At 50.9% G+C, this 26586-nt stretch overlaps 3 protein-coding genes and 1 non-coding gene across 10 annotated transcripts in view; 3 read left to right on the forward strand and 1 right to left on the reverse strand.

Annotated features, from left to right (window-relative positions):
- The window catches only part of PTCD1 (pentatricopeptide repeat domain 1), a 17783-nt gene extending 14862 nt beyond the window's left edge, over positions 1-2921 (forward strand). The window contains exon 8 of the mRNA XM_019030725.3: positions 1894-2921. Within this exon, the coding sequence (XP_018886270.2) occupies positions 1894-2076 (183 nt within the window). The 3' untranslated portion in view covers positions 2077-2921. The remainder of the gene's footprint in view (positions 1-1893) is intronic.
- On the reverse strand, positions 2433-13433 carry BUD31 (BUD31 homolog). Of its 7 annotated transcripts, none has more exons than XM_004045828.4 (6): positions 13084-13433; positions 11916-12051; positions 10901-11023; positions 5801-5923; positions 4454-4620; positions 2433-2654 (listed from the first exon to the last, which is right to left on the reverse strand). In XM_004045828.4, exons 3-6 carry the CDS (start codon positions 10992-10994, stop codon positions 2604-2606), a joined length of 435 nt encoding a protein of 144 aa, XP_004045876.1. In that variant the 5' UTR covers positions 10995-11023; positions 11916-12051; positions 13084-13433; the 3' UTR covers positions 2433-2603. The 7 variants fall into 7 exon arrangements, with proteins under 7 accessions (XP_004045876.1, XP_004045877.1, XP_018886279.1 ...); XM_004045829.5 differs by having other exon boundaries at positions 12843-13149; XM_063708624.1 differs by lacking the exon at positions 2433-2654 and adding an exon at positions 2690-2883 and having other exon boundaries at positions 13084-13230.
- On the forward strand, positions 7974-8074 carry LOC115935505 (small nucleolar RNA U13). Its single transcript, XR_004071125.1, has one exon. It is a non-coding gene; the product is annotated as a small nucleolar RNA U13 (small nucleolar RNA).
- PDAP1 (PDGFA associated protein 1) lies at positions 13237-26083 on the forward strand. The gene is made up of 6 exons (XM_019030732.4): positions 13237-13552; positions 17136-17227; positions 18581-18688; positions 21667-21788; positions 24102-24253; positions 25331-26083. Exons 1-6 carry the CDS (start codon positions 13540-13542, stop codon positions 25387-25389), a joined length of 546 nt encoding a protein of 181 aa, XP_018886277.1. The 5' UTR covers positions 13237-13539; the 3' UTR covers positions 25390-26083.
- The last annotated feature ends 503 nt before the right edge of the window (positions 26084-26586 follow it).

A 26586-nucleotide genomic window follows, 5' to 3' on the forward strand; every position in this document is an offset into this window, starting at 1 on the left:
GGATTGTCTCTTCCCTCTGGTATAGGGCTCACTAGGGGTTCAACTCGACAGTCACAAGACTATCATAGGCCTAAAGCATATCATATTTAAGTCACAGACAGATGTCCCTGACTTAAAGATGATTCTACACAGGATTTTTCAACCTTGCAATGGTTTTATCAGGATGTAACTCTGTAAGGATCGACTTTGTGTGGGGTTAGTTTCTACTGAATGTATATCACTTTTGCATAATTATAAAGTCAGGACTTTCTGCTGTGTTGCCAGCAATAGATGCATTTTCCTTTTGTTTTTTATGAGATGGAGTCTCACTCTGTCACCCAGGCTGGAGTGCAGTGATGCGATCTGGGCTCACTGCAACCTCTGCCGCCCAGGTTCAAGTGATTTTCCTTGCCTCCCAAGTTGCTGGGATTACAGGCGCCTGCCACCACACCCGGCTAATTTTTGTGTGTGTGTTTTTTTTTTTAGTAGAGACGGGGTTTCACCATCTTGGCCAGGCTGGTCTTGAACTCCTGACCTCGTGATCCACCCACCCCAGCCTCCCAAAGTGCTGGGATTACAATTGTGAGCCCCCATGCCATGCCGCATTTTCTTTTTTTTTTTTTTTTTTTTTTTTAAAGAGACGGGAATCACTCTGTTGCCCAGGCTGGAGTGCAGTGGCACGATTATGGCTCACTGTAGCCTTGACCTCCCAGGCTTAAGAAGTCCTCCCACCTTAGCCACCTGAGAAGCTGGGACTACAGGCATGTACCACTGTACCCAGCTAATCTTTTAGATAGAGTTTCACTGTATTGCCCAAACTGGTCTGGAACTCCTGAGCTCATGTAATCTGCCTGCCTCGGCTTCCCAAAGCACTGGGATTATAGGAGTGAGCCAGCACACCCAGCCAGATTGATTTTTGATTTACGATGGGTTTTTGGGGGGCGGAACCCTGCTGTCAGGAGCATCTATACTCATTCCCTCATGATGGTGGACTTGTTTATATTCATGATTCTGTTGAGTTTGGCTTTCTGTGCTTTCAGGCTCGGCACCTTAAGGTTTAGAATTGTCCAGTCTTTTGAGTCAAACCTTTTTTTGTTTTTGTTTTTTTTTTGAGACGGAGTCTTGCTCTGATGCCCAGGCTGGAGTGCAGTGGCGTGATCTCAGCTCACTGCAACCTCTGCCTCCCGGGTTCAAGCCATTCTCCTGCCTTAACCTCCCAGGTAGCTGGGGCTACAGGCATGCACCGCCACATCCAGCATTTTTAGTAGAGATGGGGTTTCACCATGCTGGCCAGGCTGGTCTCGAACTCCTGACCTCAAGTGATCTGCCCACCTCGGCCTCTCAAAGTGCTGGGATTACAGACGTGAGCCACCGCACCCGGCCAAACCTTTTGTCATTGTGTGGTAGTAGCTGTATGTTGGATAGCACTTTTTGGCTGTTTTTTTTGGTATATTCCCCTACCAGCTCTCTCAGTTTGTGTATGGTGTGTCTTTGCTTTTTTCCCCATATCTCATGGAGCCTATCTTGGCAGTGTTGAGATGATGGTCAGAGGGAGGTGGCTTTGAGGGGGAGGGGCTCGGCAGGCTGTGGAGGCAGAGCTGGTGGGACCCAGCGATTCTGGCTTGGGGGCCTGGGGTGGCAACTGCAGATGGAGGAGCACAGTGCTGCCTATTTGGGAAGAACGACGTTGGGCAGATGGCTCTGGGCCTGCCCCAGGGTAGCCAGCGGGGACCTGTTTCTCTGAAGTAAGCTAGTCCCATAGTGCGTGTTCACAGCTTTTCTGCCCTGTCCTCTGCAGCCACCTGGAAGGGAAAATGGCAGCCACCAGCTTCCCTGAGGCCTGAGACAGCTGCCGAGGTTTGGGATTAGCTGTAGGTAACAGGAGTGATTCTAGCCTCGCTTTTCTAATTCTAGTACCAAGGGAAGAACACCTACCTGGAGAAGATTGACGGCTTCCGAGCCTATTACAAGCAGTGGCTGACAGTGATGCCTGCAGAGGAAACCCCACACCCCTGGCAGAAGTTCCGGACCAAGCCCCAGGAGGACCAGGACACCAGCAAGGAGGCTGATGATGGATGTGCCCTTGGGGGCATGTGATGGGAGCACAGCTGGAACAATGTGCTCGGCCCCCAGTGCTCTGTGGGAGCCCCAGGACAAGTGAGCTGGTGTCACCTCCTGCCTGGGGGAAGAGCCAGGCCCTGAGGAACAGCCGCAGCGTGTCATGGGTGTTGGTGTGAGGACACATACTAGGCCCAAGGTGCCTGTGCTCCCAGCAGGTCCAAGTGCAGCTCCAGCCACCTTTGCGTGTCACCTTCACGGGACTTCCAGCTCCAGCTACCTTTGTGTGTCACCTCGCACACCACAAGAGGGCTGGGGCATCTGGTCCCTGGGGCCTGGGCCGCCCCGCCGTGTTCCACAGGCCGATGCTCTGAAAGAAGAGACGTGGGGCCCGAGAGGTTTAAAGACTTTATTTTTACAAATCACAGCTGATAGACAGTGAAGCCTTCCCCATAGAGACCGTGCTCCAACTCGGGCCTGGGGCACTGCTCGCTGCTCCCAGGAAGGGGGTGGCGTGACAGGCAGGAACCTGCGAAGTCCAGAGTCCAGGGTGGAGCGCGCCAGCCTCAGCCAGAGCAGCCACGACAGCCACAGTGTGTGCACTCGATGATGCGGCCCTGCAACGGAGGAGGACAGTGAGACGATGCCACTGCGCCACGCTCGCCCCTGCACACTCACATACGTGGCAACCCTCCCACGAAGGACCTGCCACCATGCCATATAGGGACACACCTCAGAAACCCTTCCTTGACAGCTCTGGACAGGGAAAATTTGGCTCCCTCATGAAGGTAGAACCAGCTGCTGTTGACACCGAGGTTACATCTGTATGTCTATTTATAATACGTTCTGCAAATCCAACACGTTTGCCAATCAAGAAAAAGAAATCAGTGTGAATGAGTCTCGTTATTCTGCTAAGTGAGCATGACAGACCCTGCGATGAGGAGAGGTGGCTCTCCTACTGTTTGGGGACTTCAGGGGGGCCTCTGGGCTGGTACACTCTGGTGGGGGAAGAGGGCAGGAGACTATGCACTTGAATCACACCCTTCTGGCCCAGAGCCCCCCAGAAAGAAGGGTCTTGTCCCCCAGGCCTGGTGCGGCCCAACACTTGGCCAGCCAGAAAGCCCTAGAACAGTGGCTTGTGTTTATTTTACTTTTTCAAGTTCTTTTTTTGGAGGAGCAAGACCATAGTTTAAGTAAACAGGATCCTCTGGTGAAACCCAGGTAAATCTACAGCAGGCTGTTTTGGCCACAGGGCTGAAGCAGCACCCCAGCCCACCAGCCCCCGACCTGGACTCCTTGTGGAATCTGGGCACTCAGAGGAGGGGGGCTTCTGCCACTCTGCCACCCGTCCCTGCCTCCATCAGAAAACCAACACCCCAGTCTTCCGTCGGGGAGGCGGCCCTTGCTCGCCCCCACTGCTCAGTACCCAAGTCCTCAGCATCCAGCCACAGCTCTCCATCGTCAGTCTCACTGCAGCATAAAGGGGACTCATGAAGAGGCCCCTGTGTGGAGCTGGGGAAAAGAAGGCCAGGCTGGCAGATGGGCGGTGGGGCCCACAACTGGGCCAACAACTGTGCTGAGGGGCTGCACTGAGCGGCCACTGCTGTGACTCTGCCTCGGGCCACAGCTGCCTTTCAGAGGGGCTTGGAACCGGATGGAGCTCAGCTCCTGTCCCTCAGCACCACTCCTGAGGCGCCTGGCCTAGGAGTGGTGCTTGGAACAGAAAGTTCTGAAAGAAGAAAACACAGTGGGCTGGGCGCAGTAGATCATGCCTGTAATCCCGGCACTTTGGGAGGCTGAGGCGGGTGGATCACCTGAGGTTGGGAGTTCGAGACCAGCCTGAGCAACATTGAGAAACCCCGTCTCTACTAAAAATACAAAATTAGCCAGGCGTGGTGGTGCATGCCTGTAGTCCCAGCTACTCAGGAGGATGAGGCAGGAGAACCGCTTGAACCCGGGAGCTGGAGGTTGCAGTGAGCCAAGATGGCGTCACTGCACTCCAGCCTGGGCGACAGAGCAAGACTCCGTCTTGGGGGGGCAGGAAAGACAGTGATGGTAATGTTAAAGTATCACTGTGAGGACTGAAAGGGACAGGAACTCACTGGTTGTCCTTCCCTGATGTCACCCTGCCACCACCTTGGGATTAGGGCTCCTCACCACCATTTCCTAAGTGAGGAAAGGGGTTCAGTAATTTGCCCAAAAGTGGAGTTGAGATTGGCCCCAGACCTAACAAACACACAGCCACACGCTGCCTCACATGGATTCCTGAATACAGGGACCCACTCCCATGAGGGAGAGCCAGCAGGACATCCAGGGACAAAACGACATTCCAGCCCAACCAAATAAGATCCCTTGCAGTTGACTAAGGCAGAATTCTGAGCTGAAAATAACACCAAGCTTGAGTGTCAGACATTACCACTTCCAGCTTGCTTTTGGGCACGCGGCAGATGCAGTTCGTCCCGAAGTTGGTGTCCCGTGTCTGAATGCACCGCAGGCAGCACAAGTTCTCATATCCTTGCTTTTTCCATTTTGCAATCAGGTTTTTGTCTGCATAGCCTTCTTTAATACAATATTCATAGAGTTCTGTCAAAAAGATAGGGAAAGAACATCAGGCCATGGTCTAAAAACCTTCCTCACCCTTGATCAAAAAGAGCATTCAGGCCGGGTGCAGTGGCTCACGCCTGTAATCCCAGCACTTTGGGAGGCCGAGGCAGGCGGATCACCTGAGGTCAGGAGTTCGGGACCAGCCTGGCCAACATGGTAAAACCCCGTCTCTACTAAAAATACAAAAATTACTCCGGCGTGGTAGCAGCTGTAATCCCAGCTACTTAGGAGGCTGAGGCAGGAGAATCACTTGAACCCAGGAGGCGGAGGTTGTAGTGACCTGAGGTCGTGCCACTGGACTCCAGCCTGGGTGACAGCGAAACTCCATCTCAAAAAAAAAAAAGGCATTCAGTATTGCAACGGGACAGTCCTTGGAGGAGGAACAAAAAAAAAAAGTACTTAGGCCAGGCAAGGTGCCTCACACCTGTAATCCCAGCACTTTTGGAAGCCAACGCCAGAGGATCACTTGAGTTAAGAAACCAGCCTGGGCCAAGGGCCCATCTCTACAAAAAATTTAAAAATTAGCTGGGTGTGGTGGTGCACACCTGTAGTCACAGCTACTCAGGAGGTTGAGGTGAGAGGATCCCTGGAGCCCAGAAGGTTGAGGCTGCAGTGAGCCATCATTGCACCACTGCACTCCAGCCTGTGGAACAGAGCAAGACCCTGTTTTCAAAAAAAAAAAAAAAAGAAAAAAAAAAGCCAAGAGCGGTGGACCACGCCTATAATTCCAGCACTTGGGGAGACCGAGTCGGGTGAATCACCTGAGGTCAGGAGTTCAAGATCAGCCTGACCAATATGGTGAAACCCCATCTTTACTAAAAATACAAAAATTGGCCAGGTGTGGTGGCAGGTGCCTGTAATCCCAGCTACTTGGGAGCTGAGACAGGAGAATCGCTTGAACCCAGGAAGTGGAGCTTGCAGTGAGCCAAGACTGCGCCACTGCACTCCAGCCTGGGTGACACAGTGAGACTCCATCTCAAAACAAACAAACAAACAAACAAAAAACACACACACAAAACTCAGCCAACGTTGGCTCCCCCTAATTTTCGTGGTAAGAAAAACCATGACTTGCACAGGTTGCGAGAATAAGGACTGTGGTTAGTTCAGTAACTCCAAAAGTGACTTGAGCTTCAAAGTCCAAGAGAGACTGACTAATTACCTCTGCTGATGGCTTTCCGCTTGTAAAAGAGGTCGAAGATGTAGCGGGTTTTCTGGTGGTGGATCCTGAAGATGGGCCACAGAGATTCCACTTTCCTCTTTCCCTCATGCGGTTCTGTTTCAGCTGGGGAGAAACAAAGAGTGTGTTTGGGGGAATAGGGTCGGTCTGCGCAGGATTTTCTTTTTGTAAGTAACTACTGATAATGAATAAATACCACTTTATACCCACTAGGATGGCTGTGGGTGGCAAGCCACCCAGGTGCCGAGGCAAGAAACCGAGGGCACGAGCTGTTCCAGTATAATAAAATAAATAAGAATAGTTATACTAGATATAGATCTTAGATATGATTATATATGAATATCATTAATCATTAGTTTGTAGCAATTACTCTTTATTCCAATATTATAATAATCCTCGCTCGACAATCATAACCTAGGAAACACCAGGCTATACAGAGATGGGAGCTGAGGGGACATAGTGAGAACTGACCAGAAAACGAGTGCAAGCCTTCTGCTATGCCCGGACAGGGCCACCAGAGGGCTCCTTGGTCTAGCGGTAATGCCAGCATCTGGGAAGATGCCCGTTGCCAAGCGGACCTTGGTCTAGCAGTAGCGTTAGTGTCAAGGAAAAACACCCGCTACTTAGCAGACCGGGAAAGGGAATCTCCCTTTCCCCGGGGGAGTTTAGAGAAGACTCTACTCCTCCACCTCTTGTGGAGGGCCTGACATCAGTCAGGCCCGCCCACAGTTATCCAGAGGCCTAACTGTCTCCCTGTGATGCTGTGCTTCGGTGGTCACGCTCCTAGTCCGCCTTCATGTTCCATCCTGTACACCTGGCTCTGCCTTTTAGATAACAATAGCAAATTAGTGAAAGTACTAAAAGTCTCTGATAAGCAGAAATAATGGCGTAAGCTGTCTCTCTCTCTCTGCCTCGGTGCCAGGCAGGGAAGGGCCCGCTGTCCAGTGGACACGTGACCCATGTGGCCTTACCTATCATTGGAGATGGTTCACACTCCTTATCCTGCCCCTTTGTCTTGTATCCAATAAATATCAGTGCAGCCTGGCATTTGGGGCCACTACCGGTCTCCGCGTCTTGGTGGGATTCCCAGGCCCAGCTGTCTTTTATCTCTTTGTCTTGTGTCTTTATTACTACGCTCTCTCGTCTCCACACATGGGGAGAAACCCACCGACCCTGTGGGGCTGGACCCTACAGATGACTATAATCAAAATTATGGCACAATAACAAGTGTTGGGAAGGATGTGGAGAAATTGGAACTCTCCTACGTTCCTGGTGGGAATGTAAAATGCTGGAGCCACTGCAGAAAAGAGTTAGGTGGCTCCTCAAGAAGTTAAACAGGGCTGGCCGGACTCGGTGGCTCACACCTGTAATCCCAGCACTTTGGGAGGCTGAGATGGGCAGATCACTTGAGGTCAAGAGTCTGAGACCAGCCTGGTCAACATGGTGAAACCCCATCTCTACTAAAAATACAAAAGAATTAGCAGGGCATGGTGGTGCATGCCTGTAATCCCACCTACTTGGGAGGCTGAGGTGGGAGAATCGTTTGAACCCAGAGGCGGAGGATGCAGTGAGCTGAGATCACACCACTGCACTCCAGCCTAGGCAACAAAGCGAGACTCCCGTCTCAAAAAAAGAAAAAAAAGGGAATGAAGTAAGTACTGATATATTCTACAACATAGATGAACCTTGAAACATCAAACTAACTGTGGCAATGGTCGTACAACTTTGTGAATATGCTAAAAACCCCTTAACTGGATAATTTAACAGGTTCACTTTTACAGTATATGATTAATATCTCAATAAAGCTGTTATTTAAAAACAGAATAAGCCGCCGGGCATTTTGGGAGGCCAAGGTGGGCGGACCACGAGGTCAGGAGATCGAGATCAGCCTGACCAACGTGGTGAAACCCCATCACTACTAAAAATTAAAAAATTAGCTGGGCGTGGTAGTGCACGCTTGTAACCCCAGCTTCTCAAGAGGCTGAGGCAGGAGAATTGCCTGAACTCGGGAGGTACAGGTTGCAGTGAGCCAAGATCACACCACTGCACTCCAGCCTGGGCAACAGTGTGAGATTCCATCTCAAAAAAAAAATAAAAAAATTAAAAATAAGTAATTTAAACATAATTGTTTTAAATTAAAAATGTCTATTTTTGGATCCTTTTGTAATTCATGAGTGTGATTGGGTGTTCACATCCATGTGTGAGACATGCCACTCTCAAACCTTGTCACAACGTTGGCACATTACCCATGTGACAAGAAAAAAAGTCTTTTTAATTACAGAATTAGAAAACATAAATTTTTAAAGACATTCAATGGTAACTTCTGTTAAAAGGTTGGTCCCGGCTGGGCACAGTGGCTCACGCCTGTAATCCCAGCACTTTTGGAGGCCGAGGCGGGTGGATCACTTGAGGTCAGGAGTTCGAGAACACCCTGGCCAACAGGGCAAAACACTGTCTCTACTGAAAATACAAAAATTATCTGGGCATGGTGGCACATGCCTGTAATCCCAGTTACTCGGGAGGCTGAGGCACGAGAAGTGCTTGAACCTGGGAAGCAGAGGTTGCAGTTAGCTGACATTGTGCCACTGCACTCCAGCCTGGATGACAGATGACCCTGTCTCAAAAAAACAAAACAAAACAAAAAAAAGCCAAAAAACCAACCTTGGTCCCTATGCTTTCAGATCTATTTCTACAGCGTAATAATTTCTCAAGATAATTCTAGGCCCACAGATGGGCATCCTAATCATCTTGAAGGCACCTCTAATTTCATCTCCCAGCCAAAGTCCTTTAGGGCTGAGGAAAAGCTAAATAAACTAGACAAGTCTACAGGTTCTGAGGGAAGTGGCCGCAGAAGAAGCTGCTCCTTCAACACACACAGGATCAGGTGCAGAAGAAGCTGCTCCTTCAACACACACAGGATCAGGTGGCGCTCATACTTGCCGCAAGGCAGTTCTCTCTCTCTTAGCAGTCACAAGTTCATCTTTGTCTATGACCTCCTCAGTTTTTAGGGAAGAACAGAAGGGCGAAGAGTGGTCAAGAAGACTATCCCTCCCTGTCTCCAGCTTTTAAGCCATTCTATTACCTAGGAATTACAATTCAGCTCAACAAACAGAATGCTGTGATCCAAGCAGAAAAGCAGGTAGTAAAGATTCAGCAGGTACACATGTTAAGACGTGACTTGCTCCTCCTTGGGCTCTGCCATGATGGTGAGGCCTCTCCAACCACATGGAACGGTAAGTCCATTAAATCTCGTTCTTTCGTAAATTGCCCAGTCTCAGGTATGCCTATCAGTAGCATGAAAATGGACTAACACACCCCCATCTCTACAAAAAATTAGCCAAGCGTTGGTCGGGCGTGGTGGCTCATGCTTGTAATCCTAGCACTTTGGGAGGCTGAGGCGGGTGGATCACAAGGTCAGGCGATCAAGACCATCCTGGCTAACATGGTGAAACCCCGTCTCTACTAAAAATACAAAAAAAAAAAAAAATTAGTTAGGCATGGTGGCGGGCGCCTGTAGTCCCAGCTACTCCAGAGGCTGAGGCAGGAGAATGGCGTGGACCTGGGAGGCGGAGCTTGCAGTGAGCCAAGATCGCGCCACTGCACTCTAGCCTGGGTGACAGAGCGAGACTCCATCTCAAAAAAAAAAAAAAAAAAAAAGGAAAAGAAAACTTAGCCAAGCGTGGTAGTGGATGCCTGTAGTCCCAGCTGCTTGGGAGGCTGAGGTGGGAGGAACACCTGAGCCTGGGAGGTGGAGGCTTCAGTGAGCTGTGATTGAACCACTGCACTCCAGCCTGGGCAACAAAGTGAGACCTTGTCTCAAAACAAAAACAAAAAGAAGAAAAACAGAACAAAGAATACTTCTGTCTGGAGGTAAAGAATATCTAAACACAAAGTAGGGTTCCTCCTTCCCTCAAAAGTCACCCTTTAGAAGATGAAGTTAATTTACTTTCAAGGACTCGCAAAATCTCTTCTATTCCAGCATGCTCCCATTTCCTTTATTTTGATAAAGAGCTGTTTCGGGAAGAAATCTCTCAGCCCAAAATGACCGTGATTACTGCAATAGGCCCATCCAAATCTAAACTGCAAAACAAGTACTGAGTATTTAATAGAAGTTATCTGGTACCAACAGTTTTTTTAAAAAGGGGCAAAGTAATTTAACATTGATTTAATTTAGTAATTAGTGCTGGAGGTACAACCTCATAATAACCATGATTAGGTTAGTTACAAGCAAGCATTTCAAAAGCTACTTTAAAAAGTAACTTCAGCTGGGTGTAGTGGCTCATACCTGTAATCCCATCACTTTGGGAGGCTGAGGTGGGTGGATCACTTGAGGCCAGGAGTTCGAGACCAGCCTGGCCAACATAGAGAAACCCCATCTCTACTAAAAATACAAAAATTAGCCGGGCATAGTGACGCATGCCTGTAATCCAAATTACTCGAGAGGCTGAGAGGCAGGAGAATCACTTGAACACGGGAGGCAGAGGTTGCAGTGAGCCGAGATCACGCCACTGCACTGCAGCCTGGAAGACAGAGCAAGACTCCAACTCAAAAATTAAAAATAAAAAAGTCAATTGGTAAGTGGCCACACTGTGATCATATAAGGCCAACAGATGCTTGTGGCTTCAGATAAAATTTCCAAAGACAGCATAGGACACGGGTTCACAAAGCAGGATCACACGCCATTTACAAGGAAGTGACAGAAAACAGATGTGGCAAAGACTAATCGATGATACTGAAAAGGAATAGCACTTCCAAGTAAATATATTTTGTATGATTTTAAATATATATCTAACCAAAATAGTAAATAACTATAGGTAGACTATTTGATCTATATTTCATAACCTTTTATATTCGAGTTGGCAAAAACAAAAACAAAAAAAACACCTTTTTTGAGGACCTTTTCATTAATGTTATCTTATTTTCGGGCACTTACAGTATTTCCACAAGTTCATAAGCAAACACAACATGTCAGCGTTAGTAGACCACTCTCTTTTTATATTTGCATTTATGCCTGTCCCCTGGGGGCATCTAAGCCTGTGACCCTTGGACCCAGCCCACCCAGACAGGAACTCCCCTACTCACCTTCTCTCATCTTTTGATCTAATTCATCCAGTGTTGGCTCAATCAACTCCCAGCCATCTGGGGGTGCTTTCCGGCTTCTTTTGACTTTAGGCATTTTCCTTCCACAGGATAATCTGCAAAGATCTGGGGAAAAAAAAAATGAATTGGTTTCTGAGTCTCAAATCCCCAAAGGCCTTTGCCAGCCATTATTTCGGTACAGGCTGACTTCCTTGAGTCAGCATAGGGTCACAGCTATGGGACAGGGCTCAGCACCCAGACTGTGTTCAAATCCTGGCTCTGCTACTTACCCGCTGTGATCTTCAGAAAGGTACTTAACCTTCCTAAGCCTCTGTTTCCTCATCTGTAAAATGGGGATAATGGAAGCTACCTTATGTGGTCATTGCAAAGACTTAATTATAATTGTATCTATCATGCCTGGTGTATAATGTGTGCTTAAGAGACATTTGCTGTTGTCATTAGCTAACTTCAACTAAAAGCTTAACCCTATACTGGATGTTGGGAACACAGAACAAAAGTTAAGCCTTTGCCCCTTAGAAGGTGACATTTTAGCAAAGAGACAGACAAGAGAAAAAGCAATTACAATAGAGTATAAGGAGGGCTGTGACTCGGGGAGCCATGGGGGTGAGTATTTAAAAAGGCAAAGATGGAAACGGTGGCTCATGCCTGTAATTCTGGTCTTGGCCAGCACCTTGGGAGGCTGAGATGGGAGGATCACTTGAGCCCAGGAATTTGAGACCAGTCTCAGCAATGAGGTGAAACCCCATCTCTACCAAAAAAAAAAAAAATCAAAAAAATTAACTGAACATGGTGGTGGGTGCCTGTGGTCCAAGCTACACGGAAGGCTGAGGCAAGAGGATCACTTGGGCCCAGGAGGTTGAAAGGCTTCAGTTAGCAATGTTCACACTACTGCACTCCAGCCTAAGTGACGGAGTGAGACCATGTCTCAATAACAAACAAAACAAAACAAAACAAAACATAAAATAAAAAGGGAAAGATGACTGTAAAATCAAAGTACCTTAGGATGAGCTTTCCAAGAGTATAGACAGCAGAAAGATCTCTCGTCTCTGCAGTTGCAGGCTTGGATTCTTGTTCAGCTCTAAAAAATTATTCTGTGACTTTCAGGTCACCTTCCCTCTCTGGTCCTGTTTCTTCTGTAAAATGAGGGCAGTGGATTGACTGATTGCCAAGGTCTCTTTCACACCAAACAACATATTACATAAAGTCAGGTAGTTCCCATACAAGAGGCCGATCCCAATCTAAATAGCAAAGCGTTTTTCAAACCACACAGCATTTCCTTGCTGCCAGAGAGAACCCAGGTTAAGTATTTACCTTTCAGCATAACAGATTCATCTCTCTCAAATTCATTCAGTCACTCCCTTCTGTAATGTATCTGACACTTTACAAAGACCCCCCCCCCCGCCCACAGAGCCTCCTCTCATGAACTCTCTAAAACAACCATATAGAGGAGGAATCAAACTCTATAAGGTAGAATCAGGGTCACACAGCTGAGAATTTGCAAAGCCTGACTCTGGAGGGCTCCTGACTCCCGAATCAGTGGTCTTCGCACTAGTCTCCCTTACGCTGAAGCTAGAAATAGGTGAATTCTCGTCTCGGCCCCAAGGCGCATAGTCTGTGACAAGAGAATGATCGCTTTTCTATGACCCAGGGAAATTCGAGGGCCCTGATCCAGCCTGGAAGTCAGAGGAGGCCTCCCAGAGGTGGAAATGGTAGGCGGTAACCAGATCGAGGAGAAAGAGGAGGTAGGAGGTAATCAGATCGAGAAGAAAGATGTGCCGGGAGGTGTAAGAGAGATTGGGGCGCTAGGGGAAGGAGGCGAGGAGGAGCGAAGGAAGATAGTGCAGGATTGTAGGGAAAACTCATAAAAAGGACAGCATCTGAACCCAGCTTAGAAAAACAATCAGAACACAGAAGACGTTCCTACCAGAGGAAACGGCGCGAGAATCCTAGACGAAAACCCCCAAATCTACCGTCCCCTCAGAAGAACGAACGGGGCGCCGCCTCCTCTCGGGAGCTCTCTCCGGCCTCAAGGTCCAAAGCCCGAACACATCCCAGTGGCTGGCTGAGAGTCCAGCCACTCATATCTCCCTCCAGGACGGTGCAGACCACCGGTCTCCCGCCTCAGCCGTTGCCAAGGTAATCGAGAACAGAGGGAAAACACATACCGGAAGCTCCTGGACCTTGGGTAGCTGCTTCTCGACAGAAGGCTTCCGCTCTTCAGGCGATCTCTAAGGCATGAGGTCCTTGCGGAGCCCCGCCCTCCCCGCGCGGAGATTGCGTCATCTTAGGTGTCCTCAGCAATGCCTGTATAGAATTCCAGAGCCGCTGTTGCCATTTGCCTTCACTTCCGGTGGGTGGCAGGCAGGGCCACGCGTCTTCCCGAACGGAGAGACTGGGGGCGTTGTTGCCTGGCAGCGGGCGGGCAAGCCTGGACTTAGGCGACGCGCAGGACGGTCCGACTTCGTGCGGAGGCCTCCCTGAGGTCCGGGTCCTTGCGGCCACTGCGGCCACTGAGGCGGCGGCGGCGGCTGGCCCAGGCGGAAGAAGTCGAGCCCAAGGTATTTCCGGTTCCGGTGTCAGTTCGAGGCGCCGCCGCCGCCGCCGCAGCTGCCGGAGCCGCAATGCCTAAAGGAGGTGAGGGGCGGGCGCGCGTGGCCCGCAGGCCTGGAGGGGCGGCCCAGGTCCGGCTTCCGCTGTCCCCTCAGCCCGTGTGCGTCTCTGAGAGCATCGCAGAGGGAGGCTGTCCGTACCGGCTGAGAGCCAGGCCTGGGCCTCGACGCCCAATTGTCCCGATGGGGAAACTGAGGACTGTGGTGTCCCAGAGTCACTCCGTCAGTGGTCTGAGGAGTTTCGGAAGCTCTGGGTCCTCGCCGGCCTAGAAAGCCGGATCTAGGATGCGTTTCTCCGGGTCTAGGGGTTCTGGAATTTATCCCACTCTTTGGCTGGCTGGGAACTGAGTCACCGCGTCCCGCGCTTGTGCCGGGCCCGCCTGCCTCTCGCGTAAAACGTGGGCCTTTTCTGGCTTCGGTTCAGCCAGGCCTGCCTAGGAGGACTTAAGGAGATGCCCATGAGCCTTCCAGACCTGGTTTCGACTCCCCCGTTCGGTAGCGGCTCGGTGTGTTCCTTTGAGCCAGTCGCTCCACCTCCTGTGTCTCCGTTTTCTCGTTTGCCAATGGGAATAACGATTGTACCTACCTCTTAGTACTGTTGGGAGGCTTCAACTAGGTAATCCACGTGGAGTGCGCAGTACAGTGCCAGGCAGTCGTTAAAAGTGCCCAGTGAAGCAATAACTATTCTTATTTTTAAGGCTTTGCCAGCTCTTGGCCTTGTAAGTAGGTTCATGACTGCCCAGTCCATTGTAGCCCGTCCTCTATCCACTAGCCCGTTCTCTATCCTGTTTCCCCCTTTAGAATCGATAGTCCCCAATTTGAATCCCAGCTATGTCACGTCTAATTCTGTGGCCCTGAACAAGTTAACCTCTTCCTCATCTGAAACACTGGGCTAATCCTTAGCTTGGTGAATTGGGGCCCGGGGTGGTAAAATAGCGCTCATAAAGTGCCTGGCCACCTCCTGGCACAGAACAAATATATTTGTATTGGTAGCTCATGTGTTATATTGGTTAATGCACTCAACCCACAGAAACATCTGCCTGGAGGGTTTTCAAACCTAAATCGCTTCTGACTCCAGAGATAATTGGGCATTACCGAGCTAAATGTTTAAACCTAGCTCTCTACTGATTTATTCTGTGGCTGGAAAAGTCTCTCTGCTATTGTTCCCCAGTCCCTTCATCTGTAAAAGGAGGTTGCTGAATGAGCCATCCTCCCTCCGAAGTTTTACTTAATGGATACTTTGGGTAAAGGTTGGAGGTTACAACGATAAAACCTTAAATATGAATTCATAGCTAAATGGTCTTTGGGCTTGTGAAAAGCTTTTTGGGGTAGACAGGGTTTACATTTTCTTGGGTTAATCTGAAAACCACAAAAAACCGTGAAGGTGTTAAAAGTATCAAACTCCCTAAGAGCAAAGGACCAACTCTTGTTTCCATTATGTTAAGTGCAAATCGTTTTTTAAAGTCTTGAAGAGTCTACTATAAAATTACTGTGGACCAAGCTAAGGTCAGGGTCCCATAGCCAAGTGCATGAGAGGAGAGCCTATAATAATCAATTTTGAGTTGTTACTGTTGCCTCGTGTATTAAGAGAGCAAGAAAGGGTGTTGGTTTTTTTCTTGGCACACTTGCTCTCTCACAATAGGACTTTAATAAGCATAGACTTAGACACCCCTGGGAACCTAGGTAGTCATTAAAAATGGGTGGTGTGATCTGTAGCAGCCCAATTATGGCTTTGCAGCTGCTGTAAGGAATCAGAGGAGGCCAGTATCTCTGCTACCGCCTCTGGAGTGCAGAGCAACTCTGGCTGATTACAGAGTCTCTGCTCACAGAGACAGACTATGGAAATCAGGTGGGCCTCAGCTTCCTGTGTGGAAGTTGAGGCCACAGCCACCCCTGCATACTTGGGGACCAGCAGAGGGGGATGCCACCTTGCTTTAAAACTGGCTGATGGCTTAAGCAAGGGTCAGCCTGGTGTTTCGGCTGGAGAGGGTCAGACTATAAAACTGACACTTTAACTGCTAGTCACATTTTTAACTTTTAGACTGTGTAGTCAGGTTTGTTTTCATCTGTGCTTTGCCAATCATTTCTTAGTCTAAGCACAAAGTTTTTGCCTGTAGGTTTGGGTTTCTTTTTTTTCCCTTAAGTATTCTCTTTTTGCCATACTACTAAGGTGAACACAAGGTATTTTATTGTGTTTCCGACATCTGCAGTAAATTGCTTATGTGCTCAGTGGTGCTTTTGTTGTTGTTGTTGTTTTTACACCAAATACTAGATTAGAGGGAAAAGTAACGATCAGCGATTTTTTTATTTTTTTGAGACGGAGTCTCGCTCTGTGGCCCAGGCTGGAGTGCAGTGGCTCAATCTCGGCTACTGCAACCTCTGCCTCCTGGGTTCAAGCGATTCTCCTGTCTCAGCCTCCCAAGTAGCTGGGATTACAAACATGTGACACCATGCCCAGCTAATTTTTGTATTTTTAGTAGTGAGGGGGTTTCACCATGTTGACCAGGCTGGTCTTGAACTGGCCTCAAGTGATCTGCCCGCCTTGGCCTCTCAAAGTGCTGAGATTACAGGCATCAGCCACTGTGCCTGGATATTAGCGAACATTTTTGTAGTGCTTATTCAGTAGCAGGCACTGTTCCAGCAGCTTTCTGTATATTGATTAATTCATCTATCTTTGTGACAACCCTGTAAGGTAGGGACACAGATGAGGAAACTGAGACTGAGAGGTTAAATACCTGCCCAAAGTCATCAAGCCAGTAAGCATAGAACCTGGGAGTTGGACTCTAAACTTCGTGGTGTTTCGCAGTCTGCTTTGGTCTAAGTCTCCTGGTCTATGAAATGGGACCAGCTATCACTCCTGTACCATAGGTTTGTTCCGAGAATCAACTGTGCCCCTGGCTGGCTGGGCACGGTGGCTCCCACCTGTAATCCCAGCACTTTGGGAGGCTGAGGTGGGCAGATCACGAGGTCAAGAGATCAAGACCATTCTAGCCAACCAACATGGTTAAACCCCATCTCTACTAAAAATAAATAAATAAGCTGGGCATAGTGGCGCACACCTGTAGTCCCAGCTACTCAGGAGGCTGAGGCAGGAGAATCGCTTCAACCAGGGAGGCGGAGGTTGCGGTGAGCCGAGATTGCGCCACTGCACTCCAGCTTGGGCGACAGAGCGAGACTCCGTCTCAAAAAAAAAAAAAAAAAAGTGCCCCTGGCTGTGACAGAACATTGCGTAAAAAGCCCTTATAGTGATGGCAGGGATGTAAGTGGTACATGTTTCTGTGGTTGCATCTGAGTCCACTATGCTTGGATTGTAAGGGACCAGGGGATGTAGCAAGTCACTGCAGTGCACCGTCCGTCATGTTCTCCCCTCCAGTCTTCTGTGTAGGAGCCAGCATTTAGTACACAGTTTGGTGATGCATCAGATGGTCACGAGTTGCTTCCTGCGTGCCTTTGAACACATGAGGGTGGCAGAGGTGTCGGTTTGGGTGGTGCTGGGTGAGGGGTAGGTGAGGCCTCTGATGAGAGCACTCCAAGCAGGACACAGCCCTCTGGGGGTCAGAGCAGTCAAGGCAGCTGCTTCCGCTCACCTAAACTGCGGGTCTCTGCAGGAAGAAAGGGAGGCCACAAAGGCCGGGCGAGGCAGTATACAAGCCCTGAGGAGATCGACGCGCAGCTGCAGGCTGAGAAGCAGAAGGCCAGGGTGAGTACGTGCCTGTCCAGGCCACGCCAGTGGCCCAGGGTGGCGCTCTGCCAATTTGGTTCATAGAGAGGCCAGGCAAGGACTACCCATTCGCAGGGACAAGCCAGCACGTGGGGGTCGGGCGGGCAGTGAGCCCCAGGTGTGAGTCTCAGAACAACCAATGACAGTCGGGGCGTGGGCATCCTCTGCCTGGATGGGTTAGAACTGTGGCTGCTTTGCAGCAGCTGCCTTAGTGGGGCCCTGTTCTTGGTCTTGTGCACCTACTTTCAGGAGGATCTCCCTCCTGCAGGCCCTGTCCATTCACAGCTCGAGCTCCCAGCACCCCTGCTTGTCTGCTGCAGCCACACAGGATGATTTGCCACACTGCACATGACATGTGCCCTGCCTTCCCACACCCCCAGCATCAGCATGCTCTCCATCCCTGGAGACGTTGTTTAGCCTCTCCTCCTCTGTGACTCATGCCTCACCTCCAGCCAGAGCTGATTTAGTAGTTCCCTCTCCTCTGCTCCCATAGTACATTGTCCAGGCCACCGTTAGGAAATAGAATACATTCCCATTGTCAGCATCTGCATCTTACCATATCATTAGATTGATGCCTGGATCAAGGGCCTAAGGGAGCAGTCAGGGCCAGATGGGTACACAGCTGTGACGTACCCCAGGAGTCTCAAGAAGGGAAAGGCCACATCCAGCTGTGGGGTCTGGGAGGGGTCCTTGGGGGAGCCAGCAGCTGAGCAGGACATGGATAATGTGTGGGCAGGTGCCAAGAGGTGAAGGGACATGAGGTTTCTATAAGGGTCATTTTTGGTGGGAAGGCAAGAAAGGTGGAGGGAAGCAGCCTTCCGAGGTGTTGTTCTGGGGAGCTGGTGCAGGAGGTCACCTGTGTGGGTGGGTCAGGGGGGATGGCTTGCCATGGAGTGGGAGTGAAGAGCGGAGAGGACTCGCCTGGGAATGCCAGCATGATTTGGCAGCTGCATGCGGCAGGTGGGAGCTGAGTAGGATGGTGGTTTTCAGCCTGGTGGCTGAGTCCTTCTGACCCCAGGAAACAAGCTTCTCACCCTGGCTGCTGAGGTGGCTGCGTTAGGAAGGGGAGCAGGGCCTTCTGTGGCTGTGTGAGGGGCTTTCTGGACTATGGGAATGGCCTCTAAGCTGTGGTGCCAAGTGCATAGGCTGCCTGTGTCTGGCCCAGGTCCCATTCCCTGGGGGCCAGGGTCACAGTAGGACCCTTGTCATCCTTGGTTCCAGCCTTCCAGAGGCTTGATTTCTCAAGATCCACAGTCTGGGGGGTGATAGGGTCACAGTCTTGGGGATTTGTTTTGCATTTTTGATTCTGCAGGTTGTCCATTTCTGAAACAGGAAGAAGAGGAGCAAAAAGAAGGTGGAGATGGGGCTGCAGGTGACCCCAAAAAGGAGAAGAAATCTCTAGACTCAGATGAGAGTGAGGATGAAGAAGATGACTACCAGGTACTGAGTCTTTTGAGGGCCTAGAGCCTGGACTCATTCATTCAACAAACAAACGTTGAGTGACCGTTTAGTACTAGTCCCAAAGGTAGATGCAGACAACGTCCTTGCTCTTGAGGGTTTACACTCTACGGGAGATACAACAAAGAAGTAAACAGACAGTGTCATTTCAAGTAATGAGAAGTGTTACTAACAAAACAGACTGTGATTGAGGGGACTTGGAAAAGTGTTGTGGTGGTGAAGCAACTTATAAACTGAGATCTGAAAAAACAAGGTGCAGCCAGCTATGTGAAAATTGGCGTGCAGAGCAGTTGAGAAACTAGATTAGCAAGTGCAAAGGTCCTGTGGTGGGAATAAGCTTGGCATGTTCAAGGACCAGAAGGGGGCCAGTGTAGCTGTGAGTTAGTGAGTAAGGAGCAGAGTGGTCCAGATGCAGGAGGAGAATTGGCAAGGGCACCTCCTGTGTAGCTGTTGAAGGGGTTGGCGTTTCTTTTCTTTCTTTTTTTGAGACGAAGTGTTGCTTTGTCACTGAGGCTGGAGTGCAGTGGCACGATCTCAGCTCACTGCAACTTCCGCCTCCCAGGTTCAAGCGCTTCTCCTGCCCCAGCCTCCTGAGTAGCTGGGACTACAGGCGCCTGCCACCACACCGGGCTAATTTTTTGTATTTTTAGTAGAGACAGGGTTTCACTGTGTTAGCCAGAATGGTCTCCATCTCCTGACCTCGTGATCCACCCTCATCAGCCTCCCAAAGTGCTGGGATTATAAGCGTGAGCCACTAGCCCAGCCCCTTTTTGTTTTTTTTTTTTTTTTTGAGACAGGGTCTCGTTCTGTTACCCAGGCTGGAGTGGAGTGAAGCTGCAGTGAAGCACCGCAGCCTCAGCCTTCCAAGTAGCTGGGACCAAAGGCACACGCCACCACATCTACCTAATTTTTAAATTTTTTGTAGAGATAGGGATCTCACTATATTGCCCAGGGTGGTCTCGAACTCCTGGGCTCAAGTAATCCTCCCACTTCACCCTCCTGAGGTGTTGAGATTGCAGCAGCATGAGCCATCATGCCTGGCATGGGGTTTCTTTATGGTAGGTAGTGGCCGCTGGGGAAGGCCTTGAAGGGATTGAGAGACATGACCAGATATGCTTTTTTTTTTTTTTTTTTTTTTTTTTTTCTGGGAGATGGAGTCTCTCTGTCGCCCAGGCTGGAGTGCAGTGGCGTGATCTCGGCTCACTGCAAGCTCCGCCTCCCGGGTTCAGGCCATTCTTCTGCCTCAGCCTTCCGAATAGCTGGAACTACCGTAGAGATAGCGGTTTACCATGTCAGCCAGGATGGTCTCAATCTCCTGACCTCATGATCTGCCTGCCTTGGCCTCTCAAAGGGCTGGGATTACAGGCGTGAGCCACTGCGCCCGGCCTCCAGATATGCTTTTAAAAGATTATTTTACTTTGGGAAGCCAAGGTGGGTGGATCACAAGGTCAGGAGATCGAGACCATCCTGGCTAACACGGTGAAACCCCGTCTCTACTAAAAATACAAAAATTAGCCAGGTGTGGTGCCTGGCGCCTGTAGTCCCAGCTACTCGGGAGGCTGAGGCAGGAGAATGGCGTGAACCCGGGAGGCGGAGTGCAGTGAGCCAAGACTATGCCACTGCACTCCAGCCTGGGCAACAGAGTGAGACTCTGTCTCAAAAAAAAAAATTATTATTTTAGCTTCTCCATGGAGAATGAATGATAGGATGTTGAGAGTAAGAGCAGTGTTCAGATCAGAAATCCTGGGCCGGGTGTGGTGGCTCACACCTGTAATCCCAGCACTTTGGGAGGCCAAGGCGGGCGGATCACCTGAGGTCGAGATTTCGAGACCAGCCTGACCAACATGGAGAAAACCTGTCTCTACTAAAAATACAAAATTAGTCGGGGGTGGTGGTTCATGCTTGTAATCCCAGATACTCAGGCTGAGGCAGGAGAATTGCTTGAACCCAAGAGATTCAAGCGATTGTGGTGAGCCGAGATTGTGCCATTGCCCTCCAGCCTGGGCAACAAGAGCGAAACTCCGTCTCAAAAGAAAAAAAAAAAAAAGAAATCGTGGCTTGCCCTAGGATGGTGACAATGGCAGTGGAGAAGAGTGGACAAATTTAAGCTGTATTTGGAGGTTGCTCAAGGAACGACGAATCAAGGATATGCCTAGGATTGCAGGGAGGGTCCGGTTGGGTAAAGGATGAATCTCGAGTTCTGTCTTGGACATGTTAAGTTTACAGTGCCAGGCATCTGTGTGGAGGTGTAAGTGTGCAGCTGGACTGGAAGTGTGCGGAGGGAGCTCTGTGGAGTGGAAGCTGTCTCCCTGCCCCCTTAAGGAGAATTGATGGAATTGACAGGGCCTGAAACTTTGACCAAACCTGCTGCATTGAGAACACACTCCCTTCTTCTGGAACTTCCCCAGGGGAGGTGGAAGGTGCAGATTCCAGGTTTTTGGGCCAGCGTCCCAAACCTGTAGAGTGTGTGATCCAGTAGCTCATTCTTGGGTTACAAGTCCAGTCCATCAGCTAAGGTGGGTGGGAATTGGAATTGGTCATGACAGCACACACTTGGCCCACCCTACCCTGGGGATTCCAGCCCAGCGCTTTTTGCAAGAAGAATCAGGCATGGGATTCCATGGAAAACTGCTTTTGGAAGCCGAGCTTGAAGTGGGGGAGTAGTGCTGTGTGAGTGCTTGCAAGTCGGGGTAGGGCACACCTCTCATCTACCACCTACTTCCTGGTTGACTTGGGCAAGTTATTCGACCCCGAGCAGCCGTTTTGTGGGCTCTTCCCAGGCTGATGAAGATGCTCCAGAGAGCTGTACCCACTGTGAGACTTGGGCTGAGCACTACGTGGGCTAGGGGTGGAGCAGGAGTTTGTCCTCATCCAGATGGGCTGTTGAGAGATGGCAGGAGTGGCCCTCAGGGGCTCCACAGGACCTGAACTCCAACAACCAGCTTCTTGCCCTGTTCTAGCAAAAGCGCAAAGGTGTTGAAGGGCTCATCGACATCGAGAACCCCAACCGGGTGGCACAGACAACCAAAAAGGTCACACAACTGGATCTGGACGGGCCAAAGGAGCTTTCGAGGAGAGAACGGTAACATCACTGGCTGGGCCTTGTGTCCCGGGGAATACAGGCTAGCAGTTGGCCTGTGGGATGCTAAGGTCCCCAGCTGGCTGGGAGCTGTGGCTGTTTATTTCTGTCTCATTCCCCAATGGCCCTCCAGTAGCCTTTAAAAAGCCACACAGAATTTGTTTTCACCAATTGATACATGATATCAGGGGAAATAGGACAATAGGCTCAGACCTGAGCATAACACTTGAGGTAGTGGTGCAGGATACAGAGGGTTGCCCTCCATTCCCCTCTTCCAGAGCACCACACCCTGGGGAGACTTCCCTTACCCCACTGATCTGACCATTCCTGACCTGCATCCATCTGTAATGTCGTGGCCATGGGGACTGGAAGGGGGCTGCGAGCCTGTGCCGGCCAGAAGGCAGTCCAGCCCAGTGCAGCTCAGCCAGCTGTCCCAGGCCTCTGCAAATCCTGTATGAAAATGAAGCTGTAAATATCTTCCTCAAGAGTCGTATGAGGATCAAGATCATGTACTGAAGTGCCTGGCACAGGATCAGTCCTTGACTGGTGCCCTGACTTTTGGCAGCCACCAGGTGACCTCAAGGGCCTTACAAGAGGTTGAAGCCTGCTGGTTTCTCTCCTGACTGGGCATTTAGGATAATGGCTGAGGGGTGTGTCTGTGAAAGCCTCGTGGGGAAGGCCATGAGCTTGGGTGTGATTGCAGCTGCTAAGGACCCTTCTGTCCCCCTTCAGTAGCTTCCTCTTGGCATTGACTTCAAAAACCCAGCAACCTGGGTATTCTGCCACTGTGGTATTCTGCCATTGGCAGCTGTGCAGCCTTCGATAAGGCTGTGCCCTTTCTGGGCATCAGTGTCCTCTCCAGTAAAAGGGATCCTGTTGCTCCCTCCCTCTGTCCTTTGGGGTTGCAGAGACACCCTGCCTGGCATTTTGCTTTCACTGAAGGGCCCTGCAGAGTCTTTGGGCTGCCTCAGTCATCATTCCTGAGGCTCAGCTTAGAGGCTTCTGAGTGTGGCACATCCCTCCTGAGCTAGGATCTGCGGTTCGCCAGGTATTATCTCCTCAGCTCTGTAGTGAGGCATCTGCTCTTCCCACTCGGGAGTCCCTCTCCCTCCCCTCTAGCTAGCTCCCATGCCTGGTTTCTCATTACTCCCCAGTTCTGTGTACCTTGAAGGCCTCTGGGAGGCCGAGTCTCTCTCCCAGCCTCCTGCCAGGCAGGGCCCTCCCCTCCTCCAACACTTGGCTCTTCCAGGAACCCAGTGCAAATAGGCCCTCTGATCTCATCCCGAAGTGCATCCACTCCAGTTCAGAATCTCAAGCTTGGGAAGATGCTCAAAAGGAAGCTAATGACCCTCACCACTGACTCTACTTAGGGGGTTCATTCCTGACACTTTGTCCCATGGGAGCCCAGCAATTATTCCCATCCCCCTACTGATGGGGGCTGTCCCCTTGGGGGGCAGCACTGTGCACATCTGAGCTGCTCTAAGAATGGGCCATGTGGTGTTGACCTGAGACTGGGTGTGTCTGTTTCCCACTGTGGTCCTCATCCTATGCCCTGTGGCTGCTTCCTCCACTTCTTCATTCCTTTTTTTGTTTGTATTTTTTAGAGAGAGGATTTCACTCTGTCACCCAGGCTGGAGTGCAGTGGTGCAATTGTAGCTCATTGCAGCCTTGAACTTCTGGGCTCAAGCAATCCGCCTGCCTCAGCCTCCCATGTAGCTGGGAGCCATGCTGCCTTAGCCATGTGTGCCACCACACCTGGTTAATTTTTAAATTTTCTATTTTGTACAGACAGAGTCTTGCTATATTGCCCAGGCAGGTCTCAAACTTACAGCCTCAAGTGATCCTCTTGGCCTCCCAGAGTGCTGGGATTACAGGCCTGAGCCACCATGCCCAGCCCTTCCTTCCTTGTAGGATGTGGTCCCCACTGCTTTCATCCTCCTGGTCATCTTCTCTGGAACACTCTTGGCCTGGTCCCCCTTCTCTCCATGGCCGCCAGAGCCTGATCATGAAGCCCTCAGGCATCCTCCCCTCCTTGCTGTAGCTGGACATTGTCCCCTTTCCCGCTGAGGCTTTCTGGACATCGCAGATGTTTTCTCCCTGGGCATCACAGATGTTTTCTCCCTGGGCCTCTTCCTCCTGCTCACTTGCTTGGTGAACGTCCACCAGGCAGGGGGTTCATGGAGGCAGGGACTCACAGCCAGAGCACCCCTTCCACCTCGGCCCTAGGCCGAATCCTTGGTCTTTATTCTGACTCCCGTCCAGTTTGGCAAACAGTGGTAGGAAAGATGTCCCCGTGACACCATTTTATCCACACAGAGAAGAGATTGAGAAGCAGAAGGCAAAAGAGCGTTACATGAAAATGCACTTGGCCGGGAAGACAGAGCAAGCCAAGGCTGACCTGGCCCGGCTGGCCATCATCCGGAAACAGCGGGAGGAGGCTGCCCGGAAGAAGGAAGAGGAAAGGAAAGGTAAGGGCTGGGCTGCGCACGCAGGGACAGGCCCCAACTCTGGTCCTGGGCCAGCCACAAAGCACTGAACTCGTGTCCCTGTCCGCGAGGTGACAATGAGGTGAGGAGTGACTGCTGCCTAGGAGGTCGTTCACGAGAGGCCCACCCTCCCTGTGCCTGCCACTCCCTGGGGGACCAGGAGGGTCCAGCGACATCATGGGGTCGGATGTAGGTTGAAGTCTCAGCACCGTCCACAGTAGGTGGACAGTCACTCCTGCTCCCAACAGCGGGAGGTCACAGGAAACCATGCCCCTAGTACAGACCTTGCCTGAGGCTCACAGGTCCCACTAAGGTCTCTGGTGCCTTGGGAACCCAGGAGAGCTGCCTGAGGTCACCGCTGTCCATCTGCAGGGCTTGGGAGGGTGAGCTGGATACACAGCAGTGCAGACTGGCTTGACATCCAGCCCAGAGATGGTGGAGGTTCCTCTAGGCCAGAGTGGCTATGGGAGTTGGTCCAGTGTATAGGAGCATTCGACTTGCAACCTTCCATCTCCCGGGGGTCTGTGAGAGCCCCTACATGTCCATCTGTCCTGCCTCCTCACCAGACCATGAGGAAGCAGGCCTGGAAAGGGGAAACCAATTGCTCAGGGACATTGTCACCCGCACTAGAAATCCAGTGATCCCAACTTCCCATTCAACCCTGCTTCACAAACCCCAAGCAGGAAAGGACTTCACATGTAACTGTTGGAATGTTTAAATTTTAGACTTCAGAACCCGTGGAGGGAGGTTAGAATTACAGGGTTTTGCTGGGAGGTGGGGTGAGAAGTTTCCGTTTGCCCACAAGAGTGTGTGTTGGTGGGGCTTTGTGGAAGGAACAGCTTTCTATAAGGTGGTCTGGCCACTGAAGCGTGTCGGGAATGTCGGGGGCCCCGGGGTTACAGCTGCAGCAGAAATCCTCTCCCACGCCTTGGCTCTTCTCTGTTGCACAGAATGTTTTCTGCGGCCTTTCAGACCTAAAGTTCTAGGGTTCTGGCACGTGTGTTGGGAGGGGGTGGGGGGTTGCTTTGTTTTAACCCCTGCCCTTCTCCCACCCCTCAGCAAAAGACGATGCCACATTGTCAGGAAAACGAATGCAGTCACTCTCCCTGAATAAGTAACCGCGACCCGTGGGAGGAGATGCCGGGGACCTGGGCTGCGCTGCCAGGACCTCTGCTGTGTCTCGCCCACCCTGTGCCCTGGCGCCGCTGCAACAGCCCCTCATGGCCAGGAGCCCCCCATGGCCTGGGGCCTCCTCTTCATCTTGGCACAGAAATTGTTTGGGGGATGTGGGGGGGGGCTGGGGGAGGGGTAGCTGCTATCTTTGAGACAGAAAGATGCAGGACAGCATTTCATATGTAACCATTTGAATGTTTTTGCTGTTTTTAGAATTCAGAGCCCTTGCTGGGGGGTGCCTGGGAGATGGGGTAAGAAGAGCTTTCATTTGTCTGGTAGATAGCATGTAAGGGGGTGGTTGTCCCAGGAGGCAGCTGCTGACAGGTTTGCTACACCCAGCCCCGGACTGTTGCCTGGGTGCTCATTCAGAGAGGGGCTGTCATCTGGGAGCCTGTGCCCCTGGGTCCTCGAGGGTCATGGCTTGTCCCTGGTCAGTCCTGTCTGATCGAGGTGATCGAGGCCTCACCTCTCTGCCCTTCCCTGCCCGGTTCCTGCTCACCCGGCTAGGGCCAGTGCCCATTTTCAACCCTACCCATTGATCATTTCAAGAAACCTCTGTTTACTGTGTGGCACCCAGGCAAAACATGCTCCACAAATTCAACTTGTATATTTGGCAGATTAAACTTGACATTATCGTAATCTTTGTTTTGGCAATCCATCGTTTGGCTTCCGTGCTCGAGCCGTTTTTACCCAGCTGGGTACGGTGCCACATTCAGGCACGTGCACCCGGCAAGGTTCAGGGCACATACCTACCTGGGGCATGACATCTGTCAGGTGGCACCGAGCAGGATGCGGGGATGGACCCCAGATGCCACAGCCTGCCCCCTCCCCTCCTTTAGCCAAGTCGGGATCTTAGGCCTCAGCAGGCAGGGACCCTTCCAGGCCACAGTAGGCTGAAGCAGCACCAGGATTCTGGCCTGGCCTGTAGGTGTCCCCTGGTGGTTATAATTCTGTAACTCTAGGGGAGAAGGGGAATAGCACTGGCATTGGATGTCGCCAAGGCCCACATTTTCCTGAGAGAAGCCACAAAAGATGTGCAAATGCCCTTTAGCCCAGGACCTGGTGACATGACATCAACTCCAAGACAGAACCTCAGTTTACAGCACAGGAAAAAAATATCTTGCCAACATTGTAATGACAAA

This window comes from Gorilla gorilla, chromosome 6 (genome assembly GCF_029281585.2).
Source record: "Gorilla gorilla gorilla isolate KB3781 chromosome 6, NHGRI_mGorGor1-v2.1_pri, whole genome shotgun sequence".
Lineage (NCBI taxonomy): Eukaryota > Metazoa > Chordata > Mammalia > Primates > Hominidae > Gorilla > Gorilla gorilla.